Source organism: Miniopterus natalensis, chromosome 4, assembly GCF_054644295.1.
Source record: "Miniopterus natalensis isolate mMinNat1 chromosome 4, mMinNat1.hap1, whole genome shotgun sequence".
Lineage (NCBI taxonomy): Eukaryota > Metazoa > Chordata > Mammalia > Chiroptera > Miniopteridae > Miniopterus > Miniopterus natalensis.
The window spans coordinates 93,950,560-93,968,735 of NC_142084.1; the positions used below are offsets into that span (position 1 = coordinate 93,950,560).

The window sequence follows — 18,176 nt, forward strand, 5'->3', positions numbered from 1 at the left end:
TGCCGGTCCCGTCGCCGAGAGTCTGAGCGCCTCCCTCCAACCGGAGCCGCCAGGAGAAGGAGGAGGCAGTGGAGAGGCCGCGGCAGGCAGGCAAGCAGGCAGGGCCGCCTTTGATGTGGGCGCGGCGCACCCAAGCGAGCTGAGCGCCCGTCCGGCCGCGCCCCGAGGGGGGAGCCCCCGGGCCCCGCATCCTCATTGTGCCGGCTCGGGCCCGGGCCCGCCCCCGGCCCCCCGCCCCCTCGCCGCCCGCGCGTAGAAAACGCCCCGGCCGCCGCCAGTGGTGGGAGGCGGCGATGCGCACGGCCGGAGAGACGCGGAGGAGGAGACATGAGCCGGCGGGCGCCCAGACGGAGCGGCCGTGACGCGTTCGTGCTACAGCCGCGCGCTCCAGCCCCGGAGCGCTGACCCCTGGCCCCGCGCAGCCTCCGGACCCCGGCCAGAGAGCGCGCCCCAGGTTCCAGCCCCGCCACGCATGCTGCCCCCGGCGTGAGCTGGGCAGCGAGCATCCCGCGGACGCCCGGACGGCCGGACGGCCGGCGGTGACCAAGCTTCCCCGCACCGGCTGGGAGCCTCCTGCACAGCGGCGGCCGCCCCGCAGCCCCCGCGCCAGCCCGGAGGGCGCAGCGCTCGGGAGGAGCCGCGCGGGGCGCTGATGCCGCAGGGCGCGCCGCGGAGCGCCCCGGAGCAGCAGAGTCTGCAGCAGCAGCAACCGGCGAGGAGGGAGCAGCAGCAGCGGCGGCGGCGGCGGCGGCGGCGGCGGAGGCGCCCGGTCCCGGCCGCGCGGAGCGGACATGTGCAGGCTGGGCTAGGAGCCGCCGCCTCCTCCCCGCCCAGCGATGTATTCAGCGCCCTCCGCCTGCACTTGCCTGTAAGCACTCTCGCGCGGGGCTGCCCACCCTCTCTGACCGTCTGTCCGCGTGCCCGTGGCTCTGTCTGCCCGCCCGTCTGACTTTCCCGCTTGGTATCCGTCCGTCCGCGCGCCCCCCTTTTGACGTCCCCCTGACCACCTCTCCGTTTCTCTCCCGCAGGTGTTTACACTTCCTGCTGCTGTGCTTCCAGGTTCAGGTACGTGGGCTCCCGACTCTGACCTTCCCCCGCCCCGTCTCCGGGTACGCGCCGCGCCCCCTCCCTGCGCCCCACCCCTCCTGGGCGCCGGGCCCAGTGCACCTGTTCCCAGGGCGCGGAAGGGCGGCTCCGCGAGCGCCCAGCGCCGGCGGGGGGCCGGCCAAGGGCAAGGGTCTCGGCTCCGGGGCTGGTGCTGGCGCGCGGCCCCTGCCGGCCTCTCCTGGGAGGAGATCCCGGAGCCCGCGGGCTCGGCCGCCGCGGGGTGCGGGCTGCAGGCCCCCCGCCCGCAGCCGGTGAGCAGTTGGGACCGAGGGGTTTTCTCCGCCAGCCGTCCCTGAACATCCCCGAGCGCTCTCCGAACAAAAAGGCTCCTTTCAGCCGAGTGCCTTTCGAGTTCAGGGAGAACTAGCTTCAGTTGTAAATTACTCTGTGGTTTCAAAGGCGTTTGCTGCGTTGTGAGAGACAGACAGACAGACAGGCAGACAGAGAGACTCGGTCCTGGGGGGAGACTGGGCCGGGAGGAAGCAGAGCCGGGCGCCCGGCGGAGGCCCGTCTCCCGCGAGGCCGCTCCGGCCGCCGCGCGCCGCACGCCCGCGCCCAAGGTGGTGCAGCCTCGGCTGGGTCCCCGCCTCGCTCGCTCGCTCGCTCGCTCGCTCTCCGTGAATCAGAAGAGGGCTTGGCGCTCCGCCTGGAAAGCACTTGCTAAAATCTGATCTGTTACTTCAGCAGCTTTCAGACTCGGGAAGGTCTTGGCACGCAGACAGTTGGAACACTCCGGCTTCCAAAGCCGTGGAAATGAAGGGGGGGGGGTGGAGAGAAGAGGGAAAGAGGGAGCCGACTTCAGCCCCGATTAGAACCAGACCAGGGCTGCCTCAGTGTAGTGGTGGGTGGTGGTGGGTGGGTGCAGAGGGAAAGGGAATAGGAAGTGCCAGCTGCCCTAGCCCCCACCCATCTAGAGCTGCAAGGGAGGGGCCCTAGCAGGAGCTGGACTGGGGCCAAAAGAGATTGTCTGCCCTGTTCCCCTCCGGGCTGAAGGCAGGTGTCCTCACAAGGTTAGAGGGGATGTTTAGGCTTTAGACTTCTGGGTTCCAGAGGTGCCTGAGAGGGCCTTGATCTGGGGGGGACTGGTGGTTCTCCCAGTTTTCCAGCACGAGGAGGGCTGTGTGTGTTGAGTGTTGTTGACACTCAGCAGCCTCTTGCACAGTGTTTGATGGTGGTGGGTCTGCTTATCTCCCCTCCCATTTCTGGGAGGGGATTGTTACCATCAGGATGGGCTTTGAGCTGGGGACAGCTTGCTGGGGCTGGGGGCTGGAGGGACGGAAGGATGCATGGATAGATGGATGGATGGATGGACAGACTGATGGGCTCTTTCCTCCTGTTGGCCAGGCTGGGGTCCCCAGTGACTCCTTGAATCAATACAACTGGAGTCAGTAACTTAAGACTGGCTGTTTGCCAAAGCAGATGTGACCCTGTGTGGTGGCGGGGGTGGGGGGAATGGCTGGTGTCAGAGAGAGAGGCCAGTGCCAGGCATGGCCTGCCTGGTTTGCAGCTGAGTCCCTAAACAGAGGGCAGGCCATGGGGTCACTCCAGAGGATCGGCTTGTCTGACCTGGGCAAGAGCTCTTCTCCTGAGTGCTGGGCATGCAGATAGAGAGATGGCTGCGGACTTTGTTGCCCAAGCTCCTTCATGCTTGCTGCCTCTTGGTCCTTGAAGTGGGGCCCAGGAGGGGTTGCTGTGTGGTCTTTGTGTTCTCCGGGGGAGTGTGAGGGAGGGAACCTGGCCTCTGCATCCCACCTCCACCTCCTTGGCCAGAGCTAGAGCCAGCCTCTCGGGAAAGAGCTGGGTGGTCTGTCTGGGTTACGTCCATCTGGGTTAGGACTTCAAGCAGGTGAGGGAGGGAGCTCCCTCTCCTACCTCCCCCTTCCTTTGCAGCCTTTCCCCATTCAAACTGCCATAGGACTGAGGTTTTTAACCCATGCACCCTTAGAGTATCTAAGGATGGGGGAGGAGAGTCCCTGGAACATTGCACCCAAATGGTGTCCAAATGTGCTTGTGTCGGGGAGAGGGTTCCCAGCTCCCCACAGATTTTCAGAAGCACCCAGGATTCCTAAAAGATAAAGAAACACTACCACAGGCAAGGTTGGTAGGCTCATGTCCCCATTTATGCTCTAGGGACAAAGGTGGAGTGGCCATGAGAGGTAGAGATGAGGGGTGGGACCCATGTGTTAGCTGCGGGAGTCTGAAGTCTGCTCCCTACAGAGGTGATGTTGGGCAGACAGTAAAGAGCAGCTACTTCCCGGCAGGGTGAGCTTCGAGGGTGGTAGTGAGAGATCCCCTGGTGAGCAGGGCTGGGAGGCCCCCCCCACCCTGGAAAGGCTCAGGGCTGTGCAATCCAGAGGACTGAGCCTGAGCCCCAGCTTCCCCTGTCCCTGTCTATAGACCCCTGTGAGTCTCAGCTTCATCATTTGTGAAGTGCGTGGCCCTGACGCTAAAGTGGTACCTGACAGGTCTGCAAGTTTCACAGAGCCTCATCCTCCCAGGAGGGCACGTTGTTGCCCTGGGGACTGAGTACCCTATGCCCTTCCCTCCCCCACCTCCAGGTTTTGGGGGACTGGTCCATTCTGAGCCTGGGAGCTCCTCCCCTCTTCCCATCCGTCAGTCCCCAGGTCCAGGATGGGCCCCCACCCCAGCCCCCAGCCACATTTCCCTGAGCACAGTCAATGCCAGACTCTGCCCTCCCCACCCCCATGTGGCGAGCCCCGCCTCACCGCCAGCCACCCCGGGGAGCGGGAAGCTGGGAATTTAATAAAATCCCTTCTCCGCACGACCTGGGACACCGCGGATAGCTCAAATCGGAAGAATTTTAAAAATTTCCAAGGGGAGCAAGCGGCGTGACCAGTAAATTGCTTTTCTGCACTTGGCTGAGCGCTGACAATGACACCGGGCTGGGCCTTTCACGCAGCTCGGCCGGCACCTGCCCGACATTGTTCCAGCCGCCAGGCTCAGCTAGGTCCCCGCTCCCGAGACAGGCCAGGCTGAGGCAGGCAGGAAGGGGGGCCTCTGCTGTCCCAGGGTCCCTCCCGCAGCGCTGCTTCCTCTCCCACTGCCCCTGTGTTCAAGTTCGGAAGTTCCCCTCCACGCCCCTCGCCCTACCACTCTCCCACCCTCGCCTGGCCTCCCCAGTGAGGCTCAGACCCTTCTCCAAGCTGCTAGTTGGGGACATGGGGACGTCCTCTGTGACATGAAGAGGATGGGAAGCTGCCCTGTTGGATAGCACTTTTATTTTATTTTTAATTTAGTGTTGACGGTATTACAGATGTCCCCCATTTCCCCCTCCTTTGCTCCCCTCCACCCAGCCCCACCCCACCCTAGACCCTCCCCACACCATTGTCTGTGTCCATGGGCTATGCCTATATGCATGTATGTCCCTTAAAGCAGCGACATCATCTGTCCATCCATCCAGTCAGATATTCATTCAACAAATACCTGCTGGGAGCCTGCTTCCTGCTGACCCTGCAAACAGGACTGGTCCGTTGCTGGCCTCCAGGGCTCCGGGTCTACAGGGGCAGAGTGCTGGATAAACAGGAGCTCCTTTGGCCTGCGCCCCCCCTTTTCCCCTCGCTTCCACGCTGTGAAGTGTAAAGGGGCAGGCCTGGCCCCTGTCCAGCTCCAGTGGGAGAAGCCACCTGCCTCAGGTCAGAGCGCTGCTTGTGAGGATTTCAGAGTGGCTCTTGCATCCGAAGACGTTTCATTCTTCCTCCTGAACTAAGAGGGGGTAACATTCCTACTTAACAGGTGGAGAAACTGAGGCATAGAGCAGGGAAGGGATTTGTTCAACCCATGGTGACTCAAGACTTCGGATTCAAGACCTTGTATTTTTTCCCACCACACCAGTCAGACGTTTTCAGAAAGAATAAGGGAATTTTCAGAAAGAACACTGGTAGGGAAACCGATTCCCACAAGGTGTGCTAGGGTCCCCAGTGAGAGCTCTGGGTGAACCCCTCTGGTGGGGGATGGTCAGAGCCCAGGGAGGTGTCTGTGGTGGAGGGCACCTGCCTCGGAGTCTGAAGGCTCAGAACTTCCTGGAATGTTCTGGTAGAAAGGGTCTCAGAACCAGTGGTGGGTATTTTGGGGGGAGGTGGGGCCTGGGGGATTCAGCACTCCCCTCCCAGCTTCTTTCCCAGCATGGAGGGGAGGGGGCACCCTGCCAGCATTCCTGCAGCTGGGGAGTGTCACCTGCCCAGAGATAAGGAGGTGGATTTTTAAAATTTCTTGTGGTTGGCACGGCCAGTGTCCGCAGGCTTGGGGCTGCGTGTCAGGGCCACAGCTCTGCCTCCACCCTGCCTGGGGCATGTCGGGTCCCCAAAGGGAGATGGAGGGGGCAGGGAGGAGCCTTCCTGTCCTTAGCAGGACCTTTTGGTCCTGACCTTGCCCTCTAGCAGAATGTGGTGAGTATGGGAATCAGAGTGCTGGCACTCAGGCTAACAGTGACACGGGTAGCCGCCACCAGGTATTGTGTCCTTACTATGTGACAGGCAGGCGCTTTCTCACACCTCCTGGGATATACGTCACAACCAGCTGGAGCTGGGGATTCTACAGATGAAGACTGAGGCTCAGAGGCTTGAAATGAGCTGCCTTTGGTCACACAGCAGGAGGAAGCAGAGCTGGCTTCAACTCTGAGTTGTGCGGCTCTAGGACCCCGGCTTCTTAAATAGCAGTATCTGGGTTCTGCCAGTCTGGCTCAAATTGTTGCTCTGCCTTGTCTTTGCTGTGTATCCTTGGACAAGTTACTTAACCTCTCTGGGTCTCAGCTTCTGCACATGTAAGATGGGGAGAAAACAACCAACAAAACAGCCCTTCCTTCCTGAGGGTGTAGAGCAGGGGCAGCTGGAGCCCAGCGCTCTGACCTCTCATCCACATTTCCCTCGCCACCAGCCCCCTGTCAGTGTAGTGAGCTTCCCTTGCCCAGGGCACTGCCACCTCCTGGTAACAGGGAGAAGGGAGGTATTGGTTGTTTCCTCTCTGAGGGCAGGGGCTGGCTGATGAACCTCTGTGTGCTCTATATTTTTTGCTAGGTGGGGTCTGTACCCCACTGGCAAGGACCAGGGGCAAGGGCAGTGCCAGGGCCCTGCCAGCGTGGCTCAGGCTGGGGGAGAGCCCTCAGGCCTCAGAAAGGGTGAGGCCCACTGTCCACACTTTGGGCCTGAGTATGGGCATTTGTTCTGGATGGAACATCAGTGAGTGAGCGGGCCCCTCTGGCTTTAGTCAGGCTAGGAGGGGCTGGGAGGTGTTTGGGTATCATTTTTGGGGGACATGGAAATAGCATAAGGTCTCAGGCCCATTTAAAATGCTGCTTTGCCATGGATGAGCCAAGGATAAGCCTCCTGTGGGCCACAGAGCAGAAAAATTCTCAGGGTCCCAGGGATTCTAGCTTATTGGATGACCTCCCTCTCTGTGCCTCAGTTTACCCACCTGGGTATTAGCGAGGTGAGCTAGGTGACTCAGTTTACCCACCTGGGTATTAGCGAGGTGAGCTAGGTGACTCAGCTTACCCACCTGGGTATTAGCGAGGTGAGCTAGGTGACTTCTGCGGTGCTTGCATGCACGGGCTTTGGCATAAGAGAGACCTAGATTTGAATCGTGTCTGTGTTGCTGAGCAGCTCTGCAGCAAAGATCTTAACCTTCAGCCCTCTGCACCTTGGTTTCCCCATCTGTAAAATGGGGTCATGAGAGGTACCTATTTTTAAGGGTTACTGTGGGGGCTGAATGCGATAACGCACAGGAGTAGCTAGCTCCATGGCTGACACTCAGTAATTGAGCAATCGTGATGGCTCAGTCGATTGAAAGTTAGGTATGTAATATGCTGAATGCAGGTGCTGGAGAGAGCTGGGAAGGACATGCTCCTTGTATCGGCGACATCAGGGCTCCAGTCTGAGGCTTTGGGTTTGGTCCTCACTGCACCACTTGCAGGCTGTGTGGCAAGATGCTTGACCTCTCCGAGCTTCTGCCTCCTCGCGTGGGAAATGGGTGGAGGACTGCCACTGTGGCCCATCGGGAGGAGTCACTGAAGCCCTGTCTTGCACCAGCTGAGCAGTAGGCACTCAGTTGTGATACTTCTCCGCATGAGCCCCCAGCAGACATCGGCGGGATGCCCGCTGCACAGCTGGCCCTGGCCTGGGTTTCATGGGGATAAAGAAGACATCCAAGGCTTCAGCTTTGTCCTCAAAGTGTTCCTGGGAGGGGATGGCTGACACCGTGGGCAGCTTTATTCACCACCCTTCCCCAGCCCTTCCCTCCCATCCCACCTCTCCCTTGGTTCCTATGACCCATTGTGCTCTCTGTTGGGGCTCACAAGGGTGCATAGGAGCTCTTCACACCTGCTTGGCCCTCGATAACTGGTAGCCGCAGATTGTTTGAGCAGATTGCTTGGGCTCTGTGCGGCTCATCTTTCATGAGGGCATCCAGAGAGAACCTCCCTCTTGGGGTTGCTGTGAGGGTCGGTTGTGGTCACCTGGGGATGGCTTGGCATGGCGCCTGGCTCATTATGAGTGTTAAGTAAATGTGAGCTGCAGCTACTCATGGGACTCTAGTGTTTTTGGAGGCTGCTTATCCGCCAGCTCCTGGTTCCTGGAAGTCAGGGGAGGCCTGCCACAGCATCCCGCAGGCCCTAGGCACCTGGCACGCAGGAGAAATGTCAGTGCTGAGGAAGGGGAGCAGCTTCTCTGGGGGCTGGGCACCTGGATTGAGCACCTCCTACCCCCCAGGGTGTGTGGCATAGGGGATTCAGGACCTGTCCCTGCCCCTGCCCCTGGGGACTTGAGAGTAATTGGAGGGATCTGTGCAGGGGGACAAGGGGTGTTGTGTACTCTGATGAAGGACCCTGAAACCAGATGCTGGGGCCAGAGGATCGGGCTAGGGATGGTGCCCATCTGAATCTTGAAATAGAAGCAAGCCGGGTGGAGTGAGCGTGTGTGCATATGTGTGTGCGTAACAGCCATCGCAGGCACACGGAACATCTGTACACAGAGCAGGGAATGTCCTAATGTGCTCAGGGCACTCTGAGCTGGTTAGGGCATCTGGAGCATCAAGTTCAGGGGTGAGGATGATATAAAAAGCCATGGTGGGCATTGAATGCCAAAATAAAGGGCTTGTTTATTACCTTGTAGCTGTGCATGTCTGCTGTCCTCAACCAAGAGCTTTAAGGGAGAGGGAGTTGAAATGGGGGTGGGGAGAAGAGAGAAGGGAGCATGGGTTTTAGGTATCTTGCTCCCTCCCCCAGGCTGGTTCCAGAGTTGACCGCCAGTGGCACCCATATTGACGATCTGTACGGAGAAGGCTGATGTATGGGGAGAGGGAGCTCTGGTCAGCCGCCTTGGGTGGCAGCACCCCCCACCCCCATGCTGATGGCTCAGCCCTGCCAATCAATACATTGATAGCCCTGGGAGCTTAATGGACAGGCTGGGGGTGGGGAAAGGCCCTGTGCAGCGTCACTCTGTCCTGGCTGGATTGGGTGTGGGGAGCGTAATAGGAGAGAAGGGAGAAGCCTGGGCTGCACAGTGGGTGGGGGTGTTGATCTGAGTCAAGCTCAGATTCAGGGGTGAGCCTGGCCACCCTCCTCTTCTCTCCATCTAGGGGGTGTGCCACCGGGGGGTAATTCAGGGGCTCTAGAGCCAGAGATGGGTTCAGATCTTGGCTCTGTCACCTTCTGTATGGCTTGGGCAAGTCCCTTGGCCTGTCTGTCTCTCTTTGTCTCAGGGATGGTAATCATCAGACCTGCCCAGGTCATGCAAGGAGGAAGGAGACGGTGCCTGGAAAATGCTTAGCTCGGGCCTGGCACTGAGCAAGCGCCCACTAAGTGGGAGCCAGCGTCAGTCTCGCTCTCGGCGATGATAATAATAATCCGCAGAGCCCTGGGGCTGGCAACAGCGCCGGGCCTGCGTCCAGGCTGCCTGCTCTCGAGGAAGAGTTTGGGGAGCTGCATTTTGGGGTGGAGAGCAGGGCTGACTCTACCAGGGACCCCTCCTGGAGTATGGGATGCAGGTCTCAGGTTCGAATCTAGAATTTGGAGGAGGCCTTGGCGTGGCTGGCTGATGCTGCTGCTGCTGGAGTAGGCTGGCAGGGGTGGAATGTGGCCGGAAGTCTGTGGGCTGCCCCTCCTGGGACCAGGGGGACCCTCCCTTTCTGGGCAGGCTGCCTGGAGACAGGGGCACTGCTTGTAGGAGGCCTCACGGATGGGGACCTGAGCGGGAGGGGGCAGTCTGACCCCATCCTGCTCTCTTGGGCGGGGGAGTGAGCATGAGGCCTTCAGCCACAGTCCCTGCCCCAGCGATGGCTTGTGGCCAGAACCAGCTGCTGTCCTGAGCAGGGGAAAGGAGCTGGGCGAGGGAGAGAAGGCGATGGGAGCCGGTGAGGGGGAAGTGGTGGAGAGCTCAGTTTCTAGACTCGTCGGAGGGGGAGCTGGACTTGAACCTTGATTCCTTTGCTCAACAGTTCTGACTTTGGACAGTGATGTAACCTCTGCGAGCCTCAGTTACCTCATCTGGAAAATGGGAATAACAGTGATACCAACCTATAGGGGCACTCTGGGGATGACGTAGGGTCATTTACCTAACGTGGTTCTTAGCACAGAGGACTTGCTCAATGAGTAGTGGCTGTTTAGAAAACCAAACAAAAGAAAACCGAAAAGGAAAAAGATTATGGCTGTTGCTATTAGTATAATCCTTTTCAGAGATAAATATTATAAACAGTTCCCATTCTGCCGATGAGAAAACTGAGGGTTACAGGAATCAGAGAAGTCGGTGATTTGGGGCAGGGACAGGAAGCGCCCGAGGTCAGTGCTGGTTATTGGGTCGTTGAAGCGTGCGGTGTGTGTGTGTGTGTAGCGTGTGCACAGAGGTGATGTGTGTTGTGGCAGACCTCGGTGGGAGGTGGGACTGTGGCCCGGGAGGAAACAGGAAGCCCCTGAACATGCCATCAGAGCTGTGAGTGGGTGGGTGAGACTGAGATCTTTGGGGGGCTAGGAGGGCTGTGGTGGCTGTTGCCCTGGTGGGAGGGGAGCCTGGGTTGATGTCTGGAAGCTGGCACTGGACTGGGGGCTCACCCCAACCTCTTTCACCCCATAGTAGGTTCCCACCAAGGAGCCTCAGAGAGAGGCTTGGGAGGTAGGCAGGGGCTAGATGGCAAAGATCGTTCCCACCTGGAGAGTCTGGAGCGGGGAAGCAGCCTTAGAGAGCTGGGCTGATGCGGTTGAGACTGCAGGTGGAGGGGTGGCCCAGCCCCACTCAGCACCATGCCCCTGTGGGCCTGGGGGGCAGAGCTGTGGGGAGAGTTGAACCTGTGGGGCTCTTGTTGCCCCTGGGCAGTTCCTAGAGCTGACTGTCCTAAGAGGGCCCTGAAGACAGGCCACCTCGTAGGCAGCGAGGCCAAGGGACCTGCCACCCAGCTAGCAGGAGAGGAAGAAGGAGAATGTTCCTGAGTTGGCTGCTTTGTGTGAGCCCTGCGAGCTCTGTAGCCTCGAGAGCTGCCTCAGAGGTCTGATCTGTGCAATGGGCTCTCACTGGTGCCCACCTCCATGGGTGGTTGAGGGAATTAGATGAGGTACCATGTCTAAAGGCTTCTTAGCAGAGGGCCTCGAACAGAGGGAAGCTTAGCAATTGGTGGCTTTAGAAACACCCCTCGTCTCCCCGTGTTGGGCCCTCTGCTTGCCTGGGTGGTGAGCAGTGGGGCGGATTTTGGCTGCCAGGTTTCCCTTGTCCCAGCCACAGTTGTTGAGCAAACATTTGCGGGGTGCCACCTGGGGACAGAGGCAAAATCCAGGATGAACCAGACCAGCTGGACACTGGGGACAATAAGCCATTACAGTCATGTTCAGAGGCCCTAAACCGGCCTGGGGTGGGGCAGGGCAGGGCAGGGCAGGACAGGCTTCCAGAAGAGGTGCCTGAGAACAGGTGTCAGGTGTCCAGCGGGGACAGGGTGCCCTGGGCAGAGGACCTGGCCCAGGCAAAGGCCTGGAGCCCCCAGAAGTCTTCCCCGGGAAGCCCAGGGGCCCCCTGCCTTTTCAGAAGGACAGACTGTTTCCGTGTCAGAGGCTACTGCTGCTGCCTCCCTAGGGACTGATGTGGCCACAGAATGTGGCTTGAATGGTGGAAGCTGGGCAAGATGGATTATCCCTCCCACATCCTGGGGAAGGGCCACCGGATAGCCCCTGCTGACCCTGGGTCACCGTGCCGCCTCCGTCCAGTGCGCCGGGGAGAAGATCATTAATGGGCGGCTGGCTTCTGGGCAGGGCAGCTGCCCTCAGGGGCCTGGGGTGAGGAGATTGGTTTGACCTCTGGTCGATAAGGTCTCCTGTGAGCAGGAGGAGACTTGGAGGACAGGGAGGGAGGCCGGAGGCTGGCCCCTGGGGGAGGGGACAGGGCCAGCGCATCTCTGGAAGTCATTCCAGGGAGCTTGAGGGCCATGGCTGGGAGTCTTCAGGACACATGCCCACCAGGAGTGGGCCTCGGGGGCACTGGGGTTCCTCCCTCGCTGAGCATCAGGGTCCTGGCTGCGAATGATGACAGGGGTGGGGCTGAGAGGGGGAGAAGCGGCTCTGAGGGCAGCGGAGTGAGAGGTGTCACACTGGATGGCCTAGCCACGTCACCAGACTGTGTGACTCGGATCAATTGACTTACCTTTTCTGAGCCTCAGTTTCTGCCTCTGTTAAATGGATATGCTAAGCCTTCCCATGTCACAGGGTTGTCTGGACAATCCAAAGCAGTAACATCTTTCGAATTGTAATCTGTGCCTCAGAATTGCCTTGTCTTGGGGACAGGGACTGTGATCTGCTTGTGTCCCCAAGAGGCTTTGGCTTGCGGCTTCCCTGAGAGCCTGTTCAAGGGCTGCTTGACATTCTCAGTAGGTGCCCACTGAGCGCTTGCTCTGCCCCAGGCACTGTGCTAGGGCTTCATATGTTTAATCCCAGCACCCACGAGGCAGGTGCCATTCGCATCAGCCTTGATTTACAGGTGAGGAAACTGAGGCCCAGCGAGGTTAGTAACTTGCCTAGGGTCCCTTAGCTAGGGAGTGGCACGCCGTGGGTTTTGAACCTTGGTCCTGGTGGGGCAGGTGGGGCCCAGCAAGAGGGACTGAAAGCTGGGCTTTGGGGCCACGAGGTCTGGGCTGCCATTGCCTGCTTCTGAGACCTCGTCAGTTCAGCTTCGGAGCCTCAGTTTCCTCACCTGTAATGTGGGTTAACGCTTCCACCCTGAGTATGGTAGTGAAAGATTATGTGCTGGGGTGGGGGGATTATGTCCAGGTCAGTTCTGGGACAGAGATCCTGAGTGGCGTGGGGTGTGGAACCCTGGCTGCTCACAGATGAGGGCTGACACAGATGCAGCCCGGGTCCCAAGAGCTCTGCCATGGGCTGGGTGGGCTCTGCTTTTGTGGGATTGAGGTCCTATGTGCCTAAACTGAACAAACCTGTCTGGGCTTCAAGAATTGTTCAGCTTTATGGTTAAGATAAGTTGGGACAGGCATATAATTAGGGTATAGAAAACCTAATATAATGTTAAATGGAATGACAGGACTCCAGATCTTTTTAACCAACCTCCCTCCCTCCCTCCCTCCCTCCCTCCCTCCCTCCCTCCCTCCCTCCCTCCCTCCCTCCCTCCCTCCCTCCCTCCTTTCTTCCTTCCACAAATTCAGTTTCTACTGTGCTATGTGCTGGCGATATAGCAGCAAATGACAAAGAGAGCTCCAGGTTTCATGGTGCTGCCAGTCTAGTCGGGGGGAAAGGGGGGCAGACAAAAACCAGACAAATAGATGTTACGTCAGGTTGATAAATGTTAGAAAGAAAAGCAAAGTGTGGTTGAGAGATGGATAGTGACAGAGGTGGGGCCTGCCTCAGAAAAGCAGTCTGGATGTGACATTTGAGCAGAGACCCAAATGAAGTAAAGGAGTCAGAATGTAAAAATCTAGGAAAGAGCATGGAAGCAGCGGGAGGAGCAGGTGCAAAGGCCCCGAGGCAGGTGTGCATTCTGTGTTTGAAACGCTCAGAGGGGTGATAAGGCAGCCAGTGTAACTGGTGGGGAGGGAGTGATAGGAGATGAAGGGGGAAAGCTGTCCGGGTGGGGACTTTATCTCAGTGGGATGGGAAGCCCTGAGAGTGTGGGGGAGGCTCTAAGGAGGCGATCCGGTTTGCTGGAGGACAGCCGACCAGCGGGCAAGGGTGGAAGCAGGAGCCTGGGGAGGAGGTGGGCCAGGCTGTGCAGGTGAGAGGCCGTGCTCACGAAGGGAAACTGCAGAGTAAGTGTTGGGGCGGCAAGAGGCGGCTTCCCGGAGGATGTGGTCAGACATGAACTACGGCTTTAGGGGTACAGGACATTTGGATGGGGCTGCAGAGCAAAGGCTTCTCCAACAGCAGACGGGATGCGGGCAGATGCGTCGTGGCCTGGGTGAGCACGAGGACCCTCAGGGCACGGGAGGGGACCCCCTTCACATCAGGTCCAGGGGAGAAGGGACAGTGAACAGAGGCTTCTTTCCCTGGATGAGACTTGCCAGGCCTCCCTTGTCCCCTCCTCGGACCCAAGCAGCTGTTACATGCTTGCTCCCCATCGCTCTCCCATCTCTATATCGATCTGGGGACTTTTCTGCCCACTTGCTCCCTTCATCCTCACAGCCACCCTGGGACGTGGCCAGAGCAGGGGCTCTGCTCTACCGTGTCACCAGGAAGGAATCTGAGACAGAACAAACTGGGCACCCAAAGTGCCAAGAGAAGCCTCCGCTGCACACTTCTTGCTCTAATGGGGGGCCGTGGTGGAAAGAGAGCAAGCTTGGTTTCAAACACACCCACCCTGTCCTTACCTTTGCCGCTCCCTGGCTCGGCCACCTGGGGCAACTTGCCTCACCTCGCTGGGCCTCAGTTGCCTCATCTGTGAAATGGAGGTGGTAACGGGGCAGTTTTGAGCGTGTGCTGAGGCCTGGCCCAGAGTGGCGTAGGAGAGGCCCTGGCATCTGGGGGACCCAGGGTTCCAGGCCGCTCACCGTCGCTCCTGTCCCTGCGCAGGTGCTGGCGGCCGAGGAGAACGTGGACTTCCGGATCCACGTGGAGAACCAGACGCGGGCTCGGGACGATGTGAGCCGTAAGCAGCTGCGGCTGTACCAGCTCTACAGCCGGACCAGCGGGAAGCACATCCAGGTCCTGGGCCGCAGGATCAGTGCCCGTGGCGAGGACGGGGACAAGTATGGTAGGTGCCAAACCCCTCCTGCCCCACTGGGCACACACTTCCCGGCTTCAGGGACCTCAGGTTCAAATCCCAGCTCTGCCAGGTCCTGGCTGTGATCTTGCACCTGATATTGAGCCTTGCTGGGCCTCAGTTTCCTCATCTGTGAAATGGGGATACAGTGGTGCATCCCTGAGAGCCTCGTTGGGAGAACTAACTGAAGAGGTGAATAAAAGGTGCTTTTGTTGGCAGACACCCCATAAATGGCAGTTGTCTGGCTCTCGGTGGCTGCCTGGGGATGGCCTAAGGCAGGTGGCTGCTTCTCATGGAATCGCTTCACCAGCCCCAGGTTCAGAGGCTTGGAGGGGTGGGGGGCCTCTGGGTATCGCTTTTTGGGTGTTGCTGGTAGTGGTGAGAATCAGCCTGGTGTACCAGTGTGTTTATGTGTGTGCATGTGTGAGCTTGAGCTTGTGTACCTGTGAGCCATGGGGACAGCACCTTGGGCCACCGTCCTCTTAACCTTGATGCTGGAATTGGGTGTTTGGGAACCATCACCTGCCTTTGCGGTGGGGCCGGGAGGAGTGAGACACCCTGACCCCCTTCTCTGCCCAAACCCCCAGCCCACAGAGACCCTCAGCAGTGAGTGAAACAGACAGGCTCCGCCTTCCGAGAACTTGGAAGGGATTTGGGGATAGATGCTGAGCAAATACTGGCCATGCCCCTGCCGTTTCTGTCTTCTCAGGCCAGGGTCTGGGAGCTATTAGGTTGGGAAGGCGGCTGGGACTCTAGGTCGCCGAGGCGTGGGGCTCAGACTGAGGCCGGGCTGGGGCTGGGGCCGCGGCTGCGCTGGGTCCCGTGTGTGCGCCGGGGGCCTGCCAGCCCTGGCTTTTTTCTGGGATGATGCCCCGCCGGCCTCTGCCCGTTGCAGTCAAGACGTGACAACAAGACAAATAATTTCTTGGACCTTTTATCTTGGACACCATTTATTTTCCCTCAGCCCCAGGGCAGGACTGACCTCATGGTAGGCCCAAGTGTGGCAGCTGCACTGTCACTGGGGGCTGGGCCGGGCCAGGCTGGTAGCTGGGCCACCCCGGCTCCGCTCCTGCAGCCAGCTGCCCCCCTCCCTGCTCCCTGCCCCGTCGCTGCCGCCCGCCTCCCCTTCCGCCCTCTCTCTCCTTCCTCTCTCGTCCGCGGGCCTCTGTCTAGGCCCTTCTCCCTCCTTCCTGATCCCAACCCCTTTGTTTCTGGTCCTCTCTCTGTCTGCCCCCGCCCCACCATTTCTGTGCTTTCTGCCTCCTTCCCTGGTCCCCACCTCTCCCAGGCCCTCTGCTGGCTGCCTCTCTGGGGCCTGTCCCTCCGTGCCCCCCTCCCGGACGTCTGGCTGTGCTGGGCAGACCCAGGTGGTGCTTTTCCCTGGGATCTGCTGTCCAGTTGCTGCCAGGGAAGGGGCAGCTGGCTGGCCCGGGCGGGAGGGGAGGTGCCCTCCTGGGGAGTCCCCGGAGCTCTTGCTGGCCCCTCCAGGCTGGGAGAGTACAGGGGGGTCAGACTCTGGTCTGAACCATCTGTCCACGCCCTGAGACAGGAGGCAGGAACTCGGGAGGGAGAAGCGCCTGGGCAAATGGCGGGCCCCTCACTCCAGAAGCCACTTGCCCTCGAGTTTCCTCTGCCCGAACTAGAGACTCGGGGGAGCTCACCTGCTGTGTGACCTCAGGCAAGCCCTTTGCCTTCTCTGGGCCTCAGTTTCCCTCTGGACAACACAAGGGTGGCTAGAGCAGTGCCTCTTACATAGTAACCTGCATGGGAATCGCCGAGGGCTCTGCTTAAAGTGCTGACGTTGGTTCATAGGGTCTGGTGGGGCCTGAGCTCCACATTTCTGACCACGCTCAGGTGGTCCTGCTCCTGCACTTTGAGGATCTGGGGACCAGCCCATCTTGGCTTCTCCTCCAGCCCCACCAGCTCTAGCTTTGATAATTCTCTCTCAAGTGAAAAAATACTCTTCTACCCCCCACCCCCCTCCAGCACCCAGGGCAGCATGGGGCCTTACTGGCACTGATGCTGCTCCATTCAAATGTTGCATTAGAAACGCAGATGGGGGGACTGGACCCCATCTGTGAACCCTGGGAGAGGAGGTGAGACAATGGAGCCAATTGAGGCTTCCAATCTAGATAATCAATACAAATATTATTGGGATGGTGATTTATGTGGCCAAGCCTCCTGTTAGGGGCCAGGCCTGCCCTGCCTGTGGGGGAGGGCCAGCCAGTAGTCCCTGGTCAGGGGACCCGGGATGGTCCAAGAACTCGCTCCCTCCTTTTTGAGGCTCAGTCCAGGTGAGCAATGCTGCCATCTGAGACTTATATTCATGCACGGCTGGAGTGCAGCCTGGGAATTTCAGTAAACACCAAGGATAAACAGAATCCCTATTAACGCCTGGAATCTGGAGTCCCCACGAGCACTCAGAATCTTAGAGTCCACAGCATCCTGAGGCATTGGACTTTGTGGGCAGGCATGAGGCGCAGGCTTACTTTGGGGTGCCCTGCCCAGAAGCTCTGGGCCTGCTTTAGGTCTCAGAGTCTGCGGGGCTTCCACACATGCTATTCTGCAGGAGGGTCTCCTCACTGCCCCTAAACTTCCCTGAGTACTCTGAGGACCTGAGTGTGGGCTGCTCCAGGGACCAGGGGCTGCCCAGCTTTGGGTTGGGCTCTGGAGGGAGAAGTATGCTGGTCAGGGGCCTGGAGGCTTAGGTAGTGGGACACCTGGCAGGCTGGCCCTCCCCCTGCCCCCCCTTGGGATGATTTTATCAACCCCTCCCTTCCAGTCCTTGTTCCCAGTCACCCCTGTCCTGCAGGCAGTTGCCACCTCAAAGAAACAGCACAGGACCAGGAAGCAGTTGCTGCTCTGCCTGAGCAGCCCAAGGAGCTGGGGAAAGCATGCCTGCCTCTGGGTTTCTTCATCTGTCCAGCAAAGATGAGGAGGCCCCCCACCTGTCCCCAAGGTCCCTGCCCTTAGGCCTGGGACTGGGAGGTGGCAGCAGTGCTGCGGCTACAGGAAGCAGGGCTGCCGGTAACAGGACTTGTCTTAGAGGGGCAGAGCCTGGGGCCAGCTGAGCCTGTGCTCCGGGAGGTGTAGGGGCCCTGGCTTTGGGGACGATGGTGTGGCGGGTGGGAGGCAACTTCACTTTCATAAGTCTTCTGATTGGGCATTCCTGCCTGCTTTCAGTTGAAAAAAGGGCTTTTCTACTTGATTAAAAAAAAAAAAAATTCTTTTTAGGTGCCCAGGTTTTGTAATCAGCCAGTTTCCTAGGACTGGCCGTGACCCGGTGGCCTAGACATCCAAGCTGAGACCTGGGATCTGGGTTAGCCTCCTGATCCGCTGGCTCTTCTGTAAAGTGGGTAATTGAAGTGAGAGAATATCTTAAGGCCAAAGATTCTGTCATTATTCAAACAAGAATATTAATAACCGCCACCTGGACTCATCACTTTCATACAGGGCAGAGGGGTGCTGTCCTGTGCTCAGGCGAAGGTCCCCCTCTCAGGAGCTGGTTCCTGGGGCTTCCAGAAGGGACCCTGCCTCTGTCTCCTAAGTGGGCCCTGGCATGTCTTGGGCCAGATGAGGGTCTTTGGACTCTGTCATTGGGTATGGTCTGGCCTCCTCCCAGGTTACCCTGGGGTCCCTCACTCACTCAGCACAGGGTTCCTGAGCGTTGGGGTTATAGTGCTGAGTAAGACACACCTGGTCCCAGCCCTCAAGAAGCTCCCCGGCCAGAGCCCCTGACTCCTTCCTCGGAGCTGACTCTGAGCAGGAAGAGCCTCGGTCCCTAAGTTCCTATGTGACCCTGGGCCCTTCCCATTCTCTCCCTGCACCTGGTTTCTTCCCCATTAACGGGTCTGGGTGCAGGGTGCAGGGCATGCA

The 18,176-nt window shown here is 59.2% G+C and overlaps 1 protein-coding gene across 1 annotated transcript in view; it reads left to right on the top strand.

The window, feature by feature from the left end:
• The first annotated feature begins 774 nt into the window (after nt 1–774).
• FGF18 (fibroblast growth factor 18) overlaps nt 775–18,176 on the top strand; it is a 31,655-nt gene continuing 14,253 nt past the window's right edge. The window contains exons 1-3 of the mRNA XM_016217091.2: nt 775–868; nt 1,029–1,065; nt 14,111–14,291. Of these exons, the coding sequence (XP_016072577.1) occupies nt 837–868; nt 1,029–1,065; nt 14,111–14,291 (250 nt within the window). The 5' untranslated portion in view covers nt 775–836. The remainder of the gene's footprint in view (nt 869–1,028; nt 1,066–14,110; nt 14,292–18,176) is intronic.